Source organism: Gorilla gorilla, chromosome 11 (assembly GCF_029281585.2).
Source record: "Gorilla gorilla gorilla isolate KB3781 chromosome 11, NHGRI_mGorGor1-v2.1_pri, whole genome shotgun sequence".
NCBI lineage: Eukaryota > Metazoa > Chordata > Mammalia > Primates > Hominidae > Gorilla > Gorilla gorilla.
This window is the reverse complement of record NC_073235.2, coordinates 103,429,584-103,449,151: the sequence shown is the minus strand read 5'-3', so window position 1 is coordinate 103,449,151 and position 19,568 is coordinate 103,429,584. Positions and strand designations below refer to the sequence as shown.

Here is a 19,568-nt window from a genome sequence, read left to right as displayed (position 1 = left end):
ATGCCCGGCTAATTTTTGTACTTTTAGTTTCGCCATGTTGGCCAGGCTGGTCTCAAACTTCTGACCTCAGGTGATCCACCTGCCTCAGCCTCCCAAAGTGCTGGGCATGGGCCACCATGCCCAGCCTTTTTTTTAAGAGACAAGGTCTTTCTCTGTCACGGAGTTCAGTAGTGTGATCATAGCTCACTGCAGCCTTGAATTCCTGGGCTCAAGCAATCCTCCCTCCTCAGCCTCCCAAGTAGCTCACTTGATTACTTTTTTTGTAGAGATGGGGTCTCCGTTGCCCAGGCTGGTCTTGAACTCCTGGCTTCAGGCAATTCTTGCCTTGGCCTCCGAAAGTGCTGGGGTTGCACGTGTGAGACACTGTGCCTGGCTTTATTTTAATTTTTATTATTTATTTATTTTTTGAGACGGAGTTTCGCTTTTGTTGCCCAGGCTGGAGTGCAATGGCGCGATCTCGGCTCACCACAACCTCCGCCTTCCGGGTTCAAGCGATTCTCCTGCCTCAGCCTCCTGAGTAGCTGAGATTACAGGCGTGTGCCATCACGCCTGGCTAATTTTGTGTTTTTAGTAGAGACAGGGTTTCTCTGTATTAGTCAGGCTGGTCTCGAACACCCGACCTCAGGTGATCCGCCTGCCTCGGCCTCCCAAAGTGCTGGGATTACAGGTGTGAGCCACCATGCCCGGCCATTATTTTTATATAATTTTTTATTAAATTTTTTTATTATACTTTAAGTTCTAGGGTTTGCACAACGTGCAGGTTTGTTACATCATATGTATACATGTGCCATGTTGGTGTGCTGCATCCATTAACTTGCCATTTACATTGGGTATATCTCCTAATGCTTTCCCTCCCCACTCCCCCCAACCCACGACAGGCCCCGGTGTGTGATAGTCCCCTTCCTGTGTCCAAGTGTTCTCATAAAAATATGGAACGCTTCACGAATTTGCGTGTCATCCTTGCGCAGGGGCCATGATAATCTTCTCTGTATTGTTCCAATTTTTAGTATATGTGCTGCCGAAGTGAGCAGTATTTTTTTTTTGAGACATAGTCTCGCTGTCGCCCAGGCTGGAGTGCACTGGCGCGACCTCGGCTCACTGCAAGCTCCGCCTCCTGGGTTCACGCCATTCTCCTGCCTCACCCTCCCGAGTAGTTGGGACTACAGGCGCCCGCCACCACACCTGGCTAATTTTTTTTTTTTTTTGTATTTTTAGTGGAGACGGGGTTTCACCATGTTAGCCAGGATGGTCTCGATCTCCTGACCTCGTGATCTGCCTGCCTCTGCCTCCCAAAGTGTTGGGATTACAGGCGTGAGCCACTGCGCCTGGCTTCTATTTTTAATACGGCACTTTTTTACTCTTATCTGTCTGGTATCCCCCAGTCCATTATCACCCTCTCCTCCCCTTTTTCCAACTTTTGCAGATGGTGAAACTTCTGTTTTCTGCTGAATTTGTGCAGGGGCACTCACCTGCCAGCATAAGGGGAAGGGATGGCCTAAGACATTCAATAAACTTGTTTTCAGCTCCACCATACTCATACCCACTCTCAGAAGAAATTAGCATCCCTGACTCCCAAGACCTTGCGGAGTTTGGCAGTTCCAATCAACTTCCTGGGTTGTTGTTTGTTAGCAACCTGCGACACCACAAGGGCTTAGCAGAACAGAGAAAGCTAAAACCAAGCTGGTTTTTGGTCATATCTGCTTGCCTTCTTCCAACAGTTGGATATTTTTCATCTGCCATTAACTCTCCTCTCTTGTTCTTAGAAGTTGATAATATTTATACTGTTATTACAAAGGATTTTGTGAGATTCACTGAATACTTGACCAGTCACACAAAGCGTGATTATCATTCACTACTGGGCTATAAGGATTTCAGCTACTATCTTGCTTCTCCTTTTTTATAGTTGCTAAAGCAGGCATCATATGGCTGCTGGCACTTAAATTACCTTCCACCAGTTCCTATCAAACATAAATACCTGTATTTACGGCTGGGCGCGGTGGCTCACGCCTGTAATCCCAGCCCTTTGGGAGGCCGAGGCGGGTGGATCACCTGAGGTCGGGAGTTCGAGACCAGCCTGACCAACATGGAGAAACCCCATCTCTACTAAAAATACAAACAAAATTAGCCGAGTGTGGTGGCACATGCCTGTAATCCCAGCTACTTTAAGTAGAACTTCTCAACTGCCCCATGTAGTTGAGACTGTCATTTTATCACTGGGTAAAATGATACCATTTTTTTTCCCCCAGAGATGGAGTCTCACTATGTTGCCCAGGCTGGAGGGCAGTGGCTATTCTCACATATGATCATAGCTCACTATATCCTCGAACTCCTGGACTCAAGCAATTCTTTATCTCAGCCTCCCCAGCAGCTGAGATTACAGGTGTGTGCCACTGTGCCCAGCAATGATGTCATTTAATCAAAATTAGATTGCCACTCTCATTTTACAGGTTCAGGAAACAAGATTCGGAGGCTAAATTATTTGCCCAGTCACACAGCTAACAGATGGAGACAGATCTTTCTCCATTAGACTGTAGGTATGCACTGTTTTGTTCAGATATTAGGCATTTGCAAACCATATTTTATCAGCAAGTGCAATTTGTCTTTCACGGTATCCTAATAACTTACAGATTATATCCTTGAGACTGGACTCTCCAATTTGCCAGTCCCTCCCACATCCTTTTGTTTTGCATTCAGCCTACTCTTCCTTTCCTATCTCCTCCTATGGGCTTGAATCTTGGGGTCCAGTGCTGTTCATTACCGTAGTCTTAAAGCTCAGCAGGGGGCCTGACAGTGTATGTTTCACATTTGCTGACTGCCAGCTTCTCATCCTGTCTTGGTCACATCAAGCAATACTAACCACAGGGCACAAATAGCTTGCATCTAATCTTGTCTAAGAAAAGTTGCTTCCTAATACTTGGAATTCACATAACAGTTTTCATTCTACAAGCAAACATCCCTCCTAGTTGTCTTTTTAATAACAGTATTAAGCGTGACAACACCTACAGTCCCAGCCACTGAGGTGCAAAGATTGCTTGAGCCCAGGAGTTTGAGGCTGCACTCAGCTATGATCATGTCAGTCTGGGCGACAGGGCAAGACCACCTCAAAAAACAAAACACAAATGGTATTAACTGATGGGCTTTATAATCTCTTTCCTATCTTCACTATTCCCTGGATACTAATCCAGTCAGTAACCAGCTTGTTCAATTACCTGCAGGTTTGGATGTGACAAGCTCTGCCAACTACACAGCACATAGTGATGAAGAGGAAAAGGCAGATGAAGCTGAATAGTTCATGAAAGACCACCTAGGCAAAGACAAAGATTTTAAACTGGTAAACTACATCCAAAGACCACTCTTGCTGTTAAAAGATGAGATACACAAAAGTGGATGCAAAAATCACTTAGTAACTAGGTAAGATGCTGGTGGCCTGAACTGCGGTGGCATTTGAGATTATTTTGGAGTTAAAGTGGACAGGACTTGAAGCATTCTGGAGTAGATCACATTCATCTCTTTTGAATTAAACACTGGCATTTTTGGAACATGTACCAACAGTTTGAAGTACATGAGCCATACAAATGCAAAAATGAGACTGGAGAAAAAATATCTGGAAGCACAGGCCCTTACATCATATTTAAAACACTGAGCAAAATGGGAAAGGTCAAGGACTGAGGCCTTAGTGTACAACCAACTGAACAGTCATTGCTTTTCTCTACATTAACAAGGAGTCTCATGAAATTTTATTCCATTTCAAGGGTACAGACAAGAAGCAAGTTTCACAGTTAAACACAGAAATAATGCAGCAATAGAATTACTGGCTTGGATGGTTGTATTTGAGGTTTTTTAGAGTGCCAAGAGCTAAATGAGTTACCAGCTATCCAGTTTTCTCCATTCTGTGTGCCGTCCTGGCGCACTCCTAACTAGAATGGAAATGAGGTGTATTTACAGAGAAAATATTTTGTTCTTCAAATGCCAGAGACTGTACAGTATCTTTTTGAAGTCATAGAGGCTTCAGTCTATACACGAATCACTTATTTCCAACAGGTTTATCTCTAACTTTTAAGCACAGCCTTCAGGATTTCAGATTAAAAAAAAAAAAAGCTGTAAACTATTTTTGTCCTTAAGAATATTAGCATGAACTAGCTCCTAGCTTGTTTTGCCAAGGTATTTTTAAATGGTTACACTGACTGGAAACAGAACAGCTCAATTATATTTGACTAACGTTGTAGCACCCCAAATGCACTACACAACCACAAACATTCTAATCATACCACAGTTTAACAAGCTATCAGTCCTTCTGTATAAGATGACAAAGCAAGCGATTCTGCAGATTTTAACCACTGTCCCCAGTAGGGCACTATAGTAGTTGCCACAAGCAGTTAAGCCTTTAACAACTGAGGTTCTGATTCAAGGTTACTAAAATGACAGTGACTGAGTACATTTAAAAATATCTTAGCTGGGCTTGGTTGGTGGGCGCCTGTAATCCCAGCTAGGAGGCTGAGACAGGAGAATGGCGTGAACCCCCAAGGCGGAGCTTGCAGTGAGCCGAGATTGTGCCACTGCACTCCCACCTGGGCAACAGAGCGAGACTCTGTCTCAAAAAAAAAAAAAAAAAATTATATATATCTATATCTATCTTCATCCCATCAACTCATTAAGAACTGAGACTATACTCCTAGCATAAAGATGAAAGGATGATAAGTACACTGGAAAATAAAAATAATTAGATTCGAAATGGCTGTTAATTGCCTCTAGTTAAGCTGGGAGAAAAAAGTGAAGAGAAAGGAGTCAGAAAGCCTTTCTGATCCAGTTTCATATAATTATGTCTAAGATTGTTCAGATATTAATCCACTTAAAAGTTTTTGGACAAAAGCCAATTATAAACTCATTACTCCGAAGACAAAGGTACTTATCACATCATCCAGATTCCACTTAAATCAAATTAAGCCCACTGAAAACCTTTTTATTCCTGGTATTTTAACCTGTAGGCCTTAGTAGGCTGGGGAATAGAAAAACTTTGTATTGATACTAGAGGACTAATACTGAGCATGAAAAATCATAGCAAGGCAATTTACCAGAATTTGCAAATACTTATTAACCTATTTTACATGGCACCTGTAGACAGCATCTGAGGAATATTTGTACAAAGGTAATTTGGTAATTTAAGTAACACTGTACACTAAAACTTTGGCATCTACATTGCATTTAAAGCCAACCAATAGTTGTCAGTTCCTGCAAGCAGCCTACTTGAGTATGAGAGCAGAGGTTTATCAGTGTTATGCCTACAACTTTAATTCATTCATCTAGAGGATTTTCACTGATTTTTATAGAAAGAACCCAAATGATTCTACTTAGTAATACATTTATAATCAAGTAAGAATCTGTTAAGACCTTGAAAGACAGCAGGAAATGCTTTGTTTGTTGCCTGTGGTGGGGTAAGGTACAAAGCACAACTGGTGAAAGATTGACTGAAAATGAATTTCATCTACTTTCTATTGACTCTGACAGAAAAAATACTACTTCACTGTATAAACATAAAGACATGCCTGCCAATGCAAAGGTCTATCACTAGGTCTTCCCTTTTAAAAAAGATTAGCGCATGCATTCTCAATGGGGGTCAATCACTACCAAGGATTAAAAAAAAAAATTGGTTGGGCATGGTGGCTCACGCCTGTAATCCCAGCACTTTGGGAGGCCAAGGCAGGCAGACCACGAGGTCAGGAGTTTGAGACCAGCCTGATCAACATGGTGAAACCTCTACTAAAAATACAAAAATTAGCCAGGGGTGGTGGTGGCCGCCTGTAATCCCAGCTACTCAGGAGGCTGAAGCAAGAGAATCGCTTGAACCCAGGAGGCAGAGATTGCAGTGAGCTGAGATCATGCCATTGCACTCCAGCCCGGGCAACAGAGTGAGACTGTCTCCAAAACAAAAACGAAAACAAAAACATTTTACTCTTTTCATGTATAAAGCACAGATACAGTACATACACAGCATATCTATGGTAATAAAATTTATGGGGGACTCTATTAGAAAAAAAGTCTAGCTGGGCGCGGTGGCTCAAGCCCGTAATCCCAGCACTTTGGGAGGCTGAGGTGGGCGATCACAAGGTCAGGAGATCGAGACCATCCTGGCTAATCCGGTGAAACCTTGTCTCTACTAAAAATACAAAAAAATTAGTCGGGTGTGGTGGCGGGCGCCTGTAGTCCCAGCTACTCGGGAGGCTGAGGCAGGAGAATGGCGTGAACCCGGGAGGCGGAGCTTGCAGTGAGCCAAGATCGCGCCACTGCACTCCAGCCTGGTGACAGAGCGAGACTCTGTCTCAAAAAAAAAAAAAAAAAAGAAAAAAAAAGAAAAAAAGCCTAAAAAGGCTGGGGGTATGATAATGGAAAAAAGCTTTTGAAAAACTGAATTAGAAGTCCAACCTCTTGGTCACATGCATTTTCCCTAACTAAAATCATTATGCTATTTCAAAATATCCTGTAGCATTTTTGGCATATGGAGGCTTTTTTTTTTTAAATAAGAATGGAATAAACATCTATATATAGAATGAAATAACATCTATAACTCACAGAGTAAGGCTAAGAAACTTACAACCAGCTCTAAAAACTCATTTAGTTTCTAAGGAGACATCCTTAGAAACTGACAGTTAGAAAAAAATCCAATCATAATTAAAAGTACAATTTAACATCTATATTAAGAATTACATACTTGAGGCCATAGGCTGGCACTGGCACCTGAATTCTAAAATTACCACTTAAGATTCAGAATGGAATCTTTTTATATGGAATGGAATCTGCAGTCTTTTTATAAAGCATTCCCTTTCTTTACACTATTACTGTCACAAGTGATATCCACTTACTATAATGTTCTACTAAGTAAACACTACAGTGTCATTATGAAGAAACAAACTACGATCAAAGATTATAATGTAGTTCTGGAAGATGACACACTTTTTCACTATACACAGTATAAAACGGCACACTTTGTATGGAAGAAACATGCAATGAATTGGTTGTAGAAATATTAATGTAGTTTTAGCTACATCAGAATTCTGTGTAGGTGGTTTACAGTTTGGGAGTCTAATTATTACTTAATGGTATACAGATACAGTAAAGACATCTGAACACACAACATACAATACCACTAGGCATTAACGTGGAATTAAAAAAAAAAAAAAGACTGATGTATAAAGCCTAAGTGTAAGTATGGACTTTATTTTTTTAAAAAAAAGTCTTTCGAGAACTACAAATTACAAAGTAAAAGCAGATCACTACGTAGAAATCTAGTGAATACATTTTGCCTGTGCATGAAAAACTTTATCAAAGTTACTCATTTTAACAAATTCACCCCATTCACAACAATCATGTATAATGTTCTTTTTAAGGTTACTATACCTTTATTTCAAATTATATTACATGTTATTCCCTCAAAATGAACTTTTAAATGACAAACTTTTGGCTCATAAGAATGGCACCTTCAAAAGGGGCGATTTCCACTCAGTCTCTGGTGGCATTATTCCAGGCTAGTTTCACCAGTTAAAAACCTTCAAAATGTTCACTTTTAACACAAAGTCTTCCCATAAAAAATGTGGCTACACTTTCCCCCCAATGACTACATACATAGATGGGTAGCAGCAAGAAAAGATGAAAATGAAAAGGCAGCCATTAAAATAAATGGATCAATTGTATACCAAGAAGTATTTGGCTCATGGCAATTAAAAAACGGCAACTAGGGTATGTTAATAGCCAGAGGCTTGAGTCATTACTGAGTATGTTAAGAGAACGAAGCCAGTCCAGTATGACCGAATAGGAATATATAATTGTCATTGCACTTCATTTGTTATAGCAAATACTCTAAGCCAATAGGAAATCTAAGCTATATCTAGATTCCCAATTAGAACATGCTGACTTTTAACATTTTCAACAATTTTTACTGGGTTTAGTACATCAGTCATTTTCTTTACTCAAACTCCATTACGAGTTCTTTCCTATCAATCTAAGTGTATTCCGTGCATAAAATACCTTAAATGTTAAGACTTTTCTAAGGTTCATTTGAAAATGGTTGTATGAAAAGAATACCCATTTGTTTTGCCTGGAAAGATACAAACTAAATGCAGAAGTTTCTCAAGGGGAAAAAGCTCAACTTTCTTCTTCCCACCACCTCTGCCACGTTATGATTTCCTAAACTTTTCAAGTCTGTTCTCCATGGCTTCTCTAAGGATGAAAACCAGAGACCAAACAATTGAGCTTTAGGACATCTGGAGTTAAAAATGCAAAAAAAAAAAAAAAAAAAAAGTTAACATGCAAGCAATGGTCCACGTACTCAAGATTCATGTTAAATGAATTCGATTATTACATATGGGTTTTTCATTGATGAGCAGGGCTCCGGGCATGCCATATTATCTCATAAATCATTGCCTTTTGAGACTCTGGATACTTTTCCAGTTTAATGTGCAAACAGAATTTTTATAACAAATTATTTTTTAACCAAATCATATCTTGAAAACTGTTTATAGAAAACCCAGGGAATAAAGTGAACTGTTCATTGTGGAAGGCCTTAAATTACATTATTACAGTAGAAAATACAGGAGGTAGAAGATAACTGAAAAGACTAATGCAACATTAGATTCAAATCTATAGCTCCTGTAGCTACTTAAAACATGGTTTTAGAAACTAAACCCAACATTTCCAGCAACCATAGAAACAGTTAAAATAAAATTTGCCATGAAAGCCCTTATATCATGCTTGATACAGGGAGGTAGGAAGATGTAAGAACCAGGACACATGAGACATGACATTTTATCTACAACTCCTGTTTGCTTTACTGAGGGTGTAGTTTCAAAATTCAGTCACCTTCTTCAGCTTCAGATTCAGATTCTAGAAAAGGGGAAAAAAGCAGTCAAACATTATGTATCAGAAGGCAAAAGTTCCCATTTATAACTTTGAAGCTTCTTTAAGATAGAGTCTCCCTCTGTCCCACAGGCCGGAATGCAGCAGCACCCTCTCGGCTCACTGCAACCTCTGCCTCCCGGGTTCAAGTGATCCTCCCACTTCAGTTTCCCAAGTAGCTGGGACTACAGACGCCCACCACCAAAACTGGCTAATTTTTTTATTTTTAGTAGACTGGGTTTCCCATGTTGTCCAGGCTGGCCTCAAACTCCTGGCCTCAAATGACCTGATCGCCTCAGCCTACCAAAGGGCTAGGATTACAGGCGTGAGCCACCACACCCAGCCTCCATATAACTTTGAAGCTGTTAACGAATTTTATTAATAACCTATTTACATGAGGCAGATATTCAAAAGCATTCACTTGGAAATCCCAACATTTGGCTGGGTGCAGTCACATCTGCAATCCCTGTACTTTGTGAGGCTGAGGCAGGAAGGCTGTTTGAGCCCAGGAGTTCAAGACCAGCATCGGCAACATAGCGAGACTCTGTCTCTATATTTTTAATTAAAAAAAAAAGAAAAGAAATCCACAAATTTATAAACATTAAATATTCTCAAAATTTTCCATTTCACGAAGAACATTTACTATTATGGCTGAGCCATAAATATACTATAATAATTAAACTCTAGCTTTCGCCACCTGCCTTATAAGTTAACAAAAATCTCTACTCCAGGTACAAAGTGGCATCAGAAAGAAGGAAGCATGTGTGAAGATATATTATGGCCACATTAAAATTAGCTTTACCAAACAAACCACACAAAGGAAAATCCTTACCTTCTTCAGCATTTTTGAGCCATTCTACGAACTTTTTCATTTGCTCAAGGAAAACACTCTTCCCCTTTGCAACATGTGCATCTTTATACCACTTCAAAATGGGCTCTTCGCTCAGGACTTCAGCTGGAAAGAAAACTCATTGCATTAAGGGAGTTTTAATATACTCTACTCAGAGTTAGAACCACCACCTAATGTGCAAAAGCCTGCTTAGCAAACAAACTGCTGAAAAGTTAAAAACATCCATGAGAACTGGAAGACAGAATAATACATGTGCGCATACCAACTACACTCAACGGGATCAAGACTGGTCTGATTAGTGCAGAATTTCAAAGTGTTATGACCAACTGCAATGGATTCTCTCCCAACAGAGGTCTTGTCTTTACTAGCCACTTTAGGCCAGGTTTCTAAAATTGGGATCAAAAGAAAAGGGAACAATATAACTGAAATTGGGGTTGCTATAGAAGCACTCTGAACTGGTCTTGAAGGACTACGGAAAGTCAACACTGGGTGGGGGAGTAAGATGAACAGAAGCAGGATTCACAAAGGCTGAAGACTCCAGAGCTATGACTACATAGCTAAGACTACAGACTGTCTGGAAAAGGGACTTGGGGATTTTTTTTTTTTTGAAACAGGGCCTCACTTGTTGCCTAGGCTGCTGGAATGCAGTGGCACAATCATGGTTCACTGCAGCCTTGACCTCCTAGGCTCAAGTGATCCTCCTACCTCAGCCTTCTGAGTTGCTGGGACTACAGGCTTGCGCCACCATTCCCTGCCTAATTTTTTATTTTTTTTTGTAGAGATGAGGTCTCCTTATGCAGTCCAGGCTGGTCTTGAACTCTTGGGCTCACGCGATCCTCCCGCCTCCGGCTCCCAAAGTGTTGGGGTCACAAGTATGAGCCACCACACCTAGCTGAACTTTGGGAATGCATACCTGGTTAAGAGTATAGGAGGCAAGTTTGAGGACGCATAATGATGGCTTTAGATTTCATACTTCAACTTGTGAATAGGGTTTAGAGATGTTTTAAACAAGTATCAGTGCACTAAAAAGCACCCAATTTAATCAGAGGTGACTCATAACTAGAAGTAAAATATTTCAGGGAGCTGATGTCTAGATAACTCATCATTTGGATAATTTTGTGTTTACAAGGGTTTTTATTAAGTGTTATTTACAAAATTCAAAATCTAAATTACCTTTATAAAAAAGCACCACTATTTTCTGGAAGGCTTTCATGAAATGAATGTTGTCATAGCAATACTCCTGAATCTTCAGTAACAGAGTCAGCTCAGACTGACCTTGAGTAGTAAAGGCAGCAAGTAGAGGGCTGTATTGCTTTCAAAGGAACAGAGAAAAAGATTTAGTCATTCATTACACATAACCATCCATTACAAAACTCCTACAATACAGACAATATAGAACTTAACTCATCTTTTATAATCACTGCAAACTATAACTTATTTACCAGAAATCTAAAAAATAGGCTGGGCACAGTGGCTCATGTCTGTAATCCCAGCACTTTGGGAGGCCGAGGCGGGTGGATCACTTGAGGTCAGGAGTTCGAGACCAGCCTGGCCAACATGGTAAAAGCTCGTCTCTACTAAAAATACAAAAATTAGCCAGGCACTACTTGGGAGGCCGAGGAGGCAGAATTGCTTGAACCCAGGAGATGGAGGCTGCAGTGAGTTGAGATCACATCACTGCACTCCAGCCTGGGTGACAGAGTGAGACTGTCTCAAGAAAAAAAAAAAAGCAGAAAATCTAAGTAGCTAAGTAAAATAAACAATACTATACCAAGTAGTCCAAGTAAATGTCAAACAATATTAGTATTTTAGAGGGGGGAAAAATTCCTATTTTCCAATACCCCCTTCAAAAGCAAACATCTAATTACAAGCTTAAGTTCCTCTTCATCATGTTCTTTTTTTTAAGGCAGGATCTCGCCCTGTCACCCAGGCTTTGTCTGACAAAGCCATCATAAGCTCACTGCAGTCTTGATCTCCAGGGCTCAAGCGATCCTCTGCCTCAGCCTCCTGAGTAGTTGGGACTACAGGCATGCGCCACCATGACTGGCTATTTTTTGTGATTTTTAGTAGAGATGAGGTCTCACTGTGCTGCCCAGGCACGTCTTAAACTGAGCTCATGCAATCCTCCTGCCCTTGCCTCCCAAAGTGCTGGGTTTACAGGTGTGAGCCATTGTGCCTGGCCAGGCCATATTCTTGTTTTTAACCTGTGAACCACAGCCCAATTCAGAGCATTATCATCAATAGTTAATGTTACTATTTGTTTATTTACTGGTGGGCCATCCCTAGGAACCACAGGATGTGATAAATCCTCTTAGAAAAGTATAGTCACAGTTCACTTATCACCACGTGAAAGCAGAATAGTTTGTTTTGTCAAGGCATAGTTCTAATACCTTCAAGTGCTTGATGGCTTGCTCTGCTACAAGCTCCTCTTTTTTGTTCCATTCCACAGTGCTCATTACACTTGACCAGACTATTCCGATGACAACTGGTTCTGGGATGTTGTTTTTTTTCATCTCCTCCTTGACATATAAAATTATCTACAAATGAATCCAAATTTAGAACAGAAGTCAGTTTTGATTATGTACATACTTCACACATCAAGTTTAGACCTTTAACAAAAACTAACAACTCCTTTTCCATGCAACTGGCAACCACGTGTGTACCACATATAAAAAGAGACCTTTACAACTGAAAGGTGCCCTGAGCTCCAGTCTCTTATATTTCTGGGCCTCAGTCAGGCACTGAAGAAGCATATGCAAAAGAATGAGGCAAAGTTCCAGTATAACATCCTGTTACTATTAACTCAATCTCATCCTGGTGAAGTAAGTTCCTCTAATTAGTGAAAATCTCTATGCCAGAAGCTTAGCCATAAAAAGACGGTTTAAACAAAAACTTACATCCTTAAATGGATCACCACGGGACATCTGTTCTTGAAGTTCTTTCTGGAGCTCCTTACGAGCTCCGATGGTTTGCTGATTCCGAACATATTCTGAAAGCTCTTTCAAGCCTGCCTCAGTAAAATACTTTGTGAAGTGTTCAACACTTTGCTTATTGGCAGGAAAGAGTTCCTAAAAGAAGAATTTATCTGGTTAAACTTTCTTTAAATCAGATTAAGAAAAACACTTTCTTTTCACAGTCTTAAAAATGAGAAATTTCTCTCATTTACATCCTTGGCAAGAATGGGAAGAAAGAAAAAAAGTTACCAACCATCAGTCTGTTATCCATGCTGACTTTCCGAAGACTTGCAGCTACTGCATTGATATCTTTTTCATTTATCCATGATTTAAAGAGCTTCACAGCAAAAGCTGCTGAAACTCCTGTAAAAGAAAATAGTTTAATTAACAGAAGTACCTTCCCTGGTTTCAATCACTGTATCCCCCTATATCCTTCCCTTCATAGTTCAATCACATGGGATTACTGACTTTCCTCACAAACTTAACCCGGAACTTTCCTGGGCCACAGTTTATCACTTCTCCAATTTCCCTAGTCTACCACTTGCGAATTGTATATTCTTGGCCAAGTTACTTAAAGTGTTTTCCAAAGTATAAATTGAGGGCAACAGTCTCTACACTTGACAAGACTGTTGTGAGAATTACAGTAAGGTAACTTAAATACTCACTACTGCAAGCAGTTTTTTAAAAAAAAAAGCTTCAAAAAAAATTACTGTAGAGAATAATCTGACAATTGGAGCCAAACAGGGTATTGATTTTCCCTTCCAGCTTGACATTTTCCCCAAACGTCATCTTCTCCAAGTCTCCCAATTGGTATTAATCTCTTCTGGGGTTCCCACAGCATTTCTCATTTTATTTTTATTACATATAACAACATTTTGTCTAAATCTGGGTATTTGTTGTATGCCTAAAGAAAGCCATTAAACCCGGATGCCAAAGGTATTCATTAAATGTCTAGTGAATTAGACTGAACTTATTAAATTTAAGGCTGGTTAATAAACGAAGACTTTCACAGAAGTCACATCTATGACCAGTAAACCATGCTCTTATCCACCCCACTCTGAGTCAACTGAAGACCATCCTTTAAGGCTGATTACCTTCTTTAACCAAATTTTCATTATAAAGGCTATTAAGAATGGATGCATTAAGTGTTCCATTAGCCAGAAGAACACCAGTCAACATAGCTAACTTGTTCCTCTCCGACTCTGAAAAACCCTTCAAGAACAGCAGCAGCTGTAAAAAGTAAAACAGTTAAGGGTTAAAACAGCAATTGCATTACAATAAGAGAAGCAGTAAAGCATGTTATACTGGCTACCTGTTCAATACGTGGGCTCTGGGATCTAACCATCCAAGTTTACATCTAAGTTACAATACTCATTAGCTGAATGATCTTGGGCAAGTTACTCAACCTCTGCACCTCACATGTAAAATGTGGATAATAAAACTTGCCTCACAGGGTTTTTATAAACACTAAGTGAATTAGTATCATTAGAACAGTGCCTGGTGCTTGATAAACATATCAGGTTTTCTGGGCATCTATATGCAATATTGGGCCAGGCGTGTTGGCTCACACCTATAACCCCAGCACTTTGGGAGGCCGAGGGCAGATCACTTGAGGCCAGGAGTTCAAGGCCAGCCTAGCCAACATGGTGAAACCCTGTCTCTACTAAAAACAGTAAATTAGCTGGGCATGGTGGCACATGCCTGTAATCCCAGCTACTCGGGAGGCTGAGGCACGAGAATCGCTTGAACCCGGGAGGCAAAGGCTGCAGTGAGCTGAGACTGAGCCACTGCACTCCCAGCCTGGGACACAGAGTGAGGCTCTGTCTCAAAAAACAACCCAAACAAACAAGCAAAATTACTCCAAATCTGTGGCAGAATTAGGATTTAACATTCCTCTTTCTAACCCTATTTTTTTCTTTTCCACAAAGTACATTATTACTCATACCTTTTTTACTTCATCTTCAAAACCTTTCTCCAGGTATTTGTAGCGCCTGATTAACTTGTTAAAAACCTATGAAGAACATTAAATGAATTCAGTAACTTCATATATTTCTAGAATAGCAAATAGTAAACCTTTCACTCGATGTAAGTTTATGAGCTGCTTAAACCAGCTTGAGAAGAATTCCTAGTGACACATAAGAATGTCCAGGTTAGATGTACTTTAATTCTTTGCTTACAGTAATACAAACATAACTACATATGAAACTTTCCAATGAGATCTTGATTAACAAGCTAATCAGCTCACAACTCATTTAACTTTAAAAATAAATATATGCAGATAAACTAGAGAAATCACAATACGAAACTGACTTTTCCAGCTTGACGTTTTTCTTAAAAATTGAGTAATTTCAGGACAAACAGGAACAGAAGAGTTAATTTCATTTTTCTCTATTTTGTTCGCCTTAACACACCTTAAGTTTCTAATTCATCCTGTTGCACCAAGAACAGTATCCCTAAAATTTAAAATCAAATTCCTTCAACTTTCTAACCACAACTCTTAAAAGTAGAATATTCCTCAAATATACCACATGGATAGTAGCTAACTGAAAACAATTATGTAAAGTTTCATTTACCTGAGCAAATGCCTGCATGGTCTCTAGATCTTCTTGGGCTGCAAACACGCAGACATCTGTACGCATCATGTCATCTGCCAGTGTACCACCTGGGGCTAAAGTTGGATAAAACCAAAATACAACACAACCAAAAAAATCACTCCATTTTAACAAGTTTGCCAAACAGTTCATATTCTAGACTCTCCATAATCTCCATATATTATACCTTTCTAAATTATTAAGCCCACAAACCACAGACACTTACCCAGCATTCCACCAGCCACCAGAATGTCAAAGAGTGTTTCTGCATATCGACGGTAATCAAGTTTTGCTCCAGAAGCATCAAGAAACTTAGCTACTGCTTCCAAATCAGTACCGGTTTCAGTTAAGCCTTGAATAATACAGTCTTGAAACTGAGTAGGGTCAAACCTCTCTTTTTCATCTGGGGGGACAGGGGACCCAAAACATTTAGTTTTAAAAGATTTACCAAAATGCCACAAAACTATCACCTTATGAAGACGCAACTGTTAAATAAGTTAGATTAAATTCACATCCTTTGCATATTTCCCCTCTGCAAGTGTAAGACAAGATGGCCCACTCACAAGAATTGTGCAACTTTTCAAATAATTTCACAAGTGATCTAAATGTGCTAGTGTCTTGTGTTCCTACTGCCATGAGGCAATTTCTACTGGGAACGCCCTTCTACTGCCTCTTGGCTTTTCCAAAATTTAGGCCATCCTCTAACAGGTACATTTTATTCCTTTGGGTTTTGTCCAGACACTGGAGCTCTTGATCCTTTTCCTTAAATGTCCATAATATTAAACAAACAAAAAAATTGAACCAATCCTTTGGCATTTATGAAGGTGAGCTTTAGAAAGTACATTTAATGAGCACCCAATGACAGAAACTATATTAAGCATTTGCTTTAATCCTGTTAACAACCTTGTGAGGCAGATTTTTCCCCCTATTATTCAGAAGGAAAACTGAGAGTCAGAGAAATTAGGTAATCAAGAGACTATATTGTGTAGTAGTTCAGTACATGGGCTCTGGAGTTAAACTGCCTGATTCAAATCCTGACCACCATTTAACCACCTGAATTCAAGCAAACAGTCTCACTCGCCATGCCAGAATTCCCCTACTGTAAAATGGGGATAAGAATAGTACCTATCCCATAAAGTTGTTGTAAATACTAAATGACATTAATAAAATAGAAAGCTCCCAGACCACAGCCTTGTGCACATACCTGACCTTTACTGAGTTGCTTTCACACACTTCATAATAGGGTTTTGCTTTCCCAATCTAGGCTAGATGACATCTGTTCACACAGGACTAGGGTGACAAACACCTCTGAGTGCCCAGCACTTTCCTGGTTTTAGCACTGAAAGTCTTGTGTCTGGAAACTCCCTCAGTCCCAGACAGGGATTGTTGTATACCCTACCCAGTACCCTAACCATCAACAGCCAGGCCACGAATCATCTCTATCTGGAACCGGGGAAGTTACATCTCTCCCTGATGCTAATAAGAATGCTAAAGCTACTTGCTATTATTTGTATCAAGGTAACATCAGTAACCCACATATTCAAGAGATACACTTTCCCATTTTACTGCCAAACTGTTCTAGTTTACAACTCCTGCTCCTTAATAAAATTTACCAGCTAAATCTAAATGAATCTGCAAAGATTAGAATCAAATCACACTTTGGTCTCCCCACCACTACTACAAGGGGACAGACAGCTTATGATTAGTGATTTTAAAATTCTACTATATCTCAAAATGTCTGCTACTTAAGGAAGAAAAAGAAAAACACAACTTATAACCAGTAGCTGACCCAGTTCTTCATTTCCTCAAAACCACCTGTAAAACAAGGTTAATATGCTTTTGACCAAAAACAGTAAAAATATATATGAGACTACGTCTTATTTAGCTTTATATCACAAGCACAGCACTTTGCTACAGAATTCAATACTCACCTAAGTACACACTAATGCAAAAAAAAAATAGTAATATAATTCTAATACTTTTTCTACTAAGTCTGTATTTCAAAAGACATTACAATGTGAATCCTGGTCCACAATTAACTTCCATGGGTGAAGTCTGAGTTTTCTCTCACAAATCTTCACAAAATCTGGGTGACTACATTAGGAGTTCTCCTTTTATAAATTAACATTTTTGCTCATTTAAGTTTGCTTAAATGAGACTGCCTGCTAGTGAAAACAGAGCCCTTATTTTTATTTTTAAAAAGTATTTTACCTTCACACCGAAAAAAAGATTCACTAACCGGCTTAGAGATATATTGATACTAAAAATTAAGGCTTCAGCAGTAAAGCAGTAGAAATATTAAAGGTGTATGTGAAATGGCAGTCAACGAGAAATTCAAGTTTCTTTCTGGTATCTTCTCTTGAGGCTTTAGTACTATGCAAGTACCTGTCAGAGAAGGCAAGATACACAAGATATTCTGGAGGTTTGAAGAGAGACATTAAAACATATTTACCTCTTTTTCTAGTTTTAAAACGCTGGCCTGATAGCGTTGGCTTTTGCTGCTTTTGATTATTCATAAAAGACACCCTAGGAAAGGAGAAATAAAGCCTTAATATCAGTGCCATAATACTAATTTTTAAAACAAAACATCAAACCTTAGTCTAGTCACATATGAATCAAATGGAACACCCACTCTCAGCTTGGCAATTATACCCGATGCAGGCACAAAGAATTACCTTCACTTGAATCAAATGTACGTCAAAATCTGCATTTCTCTCTACAAGAAACCTTTCAAATTAGTGCTGTGAACTACACTTTTAAGCGACATTGTAGTGCTACAGTGATCACCCGTCATAAACCTAATTGTTCAGTTTTCTCCAGATTCCTCTTCACATTCACTTACATCTTCCACGACCACTAAGCATCACAGAACGCAAAGAAAGATTATCACCACAGTCAGGAGGCATCCAAAATGTGTATGCCAATTCTAAAACACTGTCAAAAGCTGAACCCCCTCTTCTGACAGGCCTGGTTACGGGCAGCACCATCCTACCCTAGGTCATGCCTGTGACCGCAACAGCGGCCGCCTTGCACCACTCAGGCCTGCAAAACTAACAGCCAGCCCAGCCTCCTTCGCCCATATCCCACAGTCCTAGCCTCCTCCCCGGTAACGTGTCTCCCAATCCACACCCTTCCCATGCCTCCCGCCCGAGCCACAGATCACCCGCTTCCCGCCCAGGACCCCATCGGCCACAGCGGGGCGCCGTAGGGTCCCGCGGCTCCTTCTCCACTGACCCTTCTCCACTGACCCTGTCGCCTGCGGTGGCGGCCGCCGCAACGAGCGGACCACAGGCACTGAGGCGCTTTGCGCCGGGGCCCCAGCCGCCCCGTACATCCGCCCGCCCTCCAGCGAAAGCAGCGGCGGAGGCGGCGGCCGCAGCGGTGGTGGCAGCCCCTCCGCCCCCCCCGCCGGAAGCCCCCACGCGTACATCACACAACAGAGGCCGCGACGGCTTTGTTAGCCAGGCCGGGCACGGCCCAGAGGGAGCCCGCCTCGGCCACTGCCTTCGCAGCCAGCGCCGCGGCGCGCACCCGGACCCCACTTCCCGACCCGGGCCGCCGCTACCCCTCGGCCTCCCTGCCGAAGCGGCGGCCTTTCAGGCCCTGGATCCGGCCCGGCCTCAAGAGGCGACCTCCGTTCGGGCCCATCCAAGCCGGGCCGCATCCAGCCCGCCGCCTCCCTCTCCCTCTGCCCAGCGTCCAAGACCCGCAGCGTCCGCCCGGGGTGAGCGGGGCGCCGCGTCTCACCGAATTTAAGGCGAAGAGGAAAGAGCCAGAAATCCCCGATGTAGCGGCAACTGCGGCGGTGTCTCCTCTGCGACCGGAACTAACGCCAGGAGGAGGAGGGAGAGGTGCCACCCCCGCCCGGACCGCTCTCCTATCGCGAGAGTTCTTCCCCTTGCCCCCCCCACCCCCCCCGCCTCGGGCCCCGCCCTGATCGTGGACTGGCGCTTCCGCCTTTTCTATTGCGCGCGGATTAGGGTGAGGGACTGGGATAGGGGAGGGGAGAGACGTTTCAAGTCTTCTTTATTCCCTTACTGGGTTCCACGTCGCCTGGACACTTGTCCTAGACTAGCTTATTTTTCTTCCCCCGCTGCGTCGTCCGCCGTCTTCACACATGGAGGGGTTGGAAGAACGGAGCCGGCCCCCGCCGGTCTCGAAGTTGGACGCGTCCTCCTGGAGTCCCTCCCCGCCGGCCCCCTCCTCCAGCACCGGAAGTCGAAGCCCGAGGGCGGGGGGCCCTCGGGTCGTGCGGGGGCGGAGGCTGGGGGCGGGCATGGGGGCGTG

At 41.6% G+C, this 19,568-nt stretch overlaps 1 protein-coding gene and 1 non-coding gene across 7 annotated transcripts; both read right to left on the bottom strand.

Moving 5' to 3' along the window:
• Positions 1-923: 923 nt before the first annotated feature.
• On the bottom strand, positions 924-1,031 carry LOC115933926 (U6 spliceosomal RNA). The gene has a single exon (XR_004069752.2). It is a non-coding gene; the product is annotated as a U6 spliceosomal RNA (small nuclear RNA).
• Positions 1,032-7,192: 6,161 nt separating this feature from the next.
• BZW1 (basic leucine zipper and W2 domains 1) lies at positions 7,193-19,453 on the bottom strand. 6 transcript variants are annotated; one of them, XM_055379360.2, is made up of 12 exons: positions 18,530-19,026; positions 17,734-17,807; positions 15,508-15,684; positions 15,264-15,358; positions 14,636-14,701; positions 13,785-13,920; positions 12,944-13,053; positions 12,634-12,804; positions 12,127-12,273; positions 10,910-11,048; positions 9,719-9,841; positions 7,193-8,874 (listed from the first exon to the last, which is right to left on the bottom strand). In XM_055379360.2, the coding sequence occupies exons 1-12, from the start codon at positions 18,709-18,711 to the stop codon at positions 8,843-8,845; spliced, it is 1,452 nt and encodes a 483-aa protein (XP_055235335.1). In that variant the 5' UTR covers positions 18,712-19,026; the 3' UTR covers positions 7,193-8,842. The 6 variants fall into 6 exon arrangements, with proteins under 6 accessions (XP_055235335.1, XP_004033061.2, XP_063551152.1 ...); XM_004033013.5 differs by having other exon boundaries at positions 18,516-18,661; XM_063695082.1 differs by lacking the exon at positions 18,530-19,026 and adding an exon at positions 19,320-19,453 and having other exon boundaries at positions 7,193-9,841.
• Positions 19,454-19,568: the final 115 nt, after the last annotated feature.

Coding starts and splice junctions, on each gene's coding strand:
- BZW1 (XM_055379360.2), bottom strand. CDS start 18,711: ATGTACGCGTGGGGGCTTCCGGCGGGGGGGGCGGAGGGGCTGCCACCA. Junction 15,359..15,507: donor GGTGGCTGGTGGAATGCTGG/GTAAGTGTCTGT, acceptor ATCCAACTTTAG/CCCCAGGTGGTACACTGGCA. Junction 8,875..9,718: donor GCTCAAAAATGCTGAAGAAG/GTAAGGATTTTC, acceptor CCCCTTTTCTAG/AATCTGAATCTGAAGCTGAA.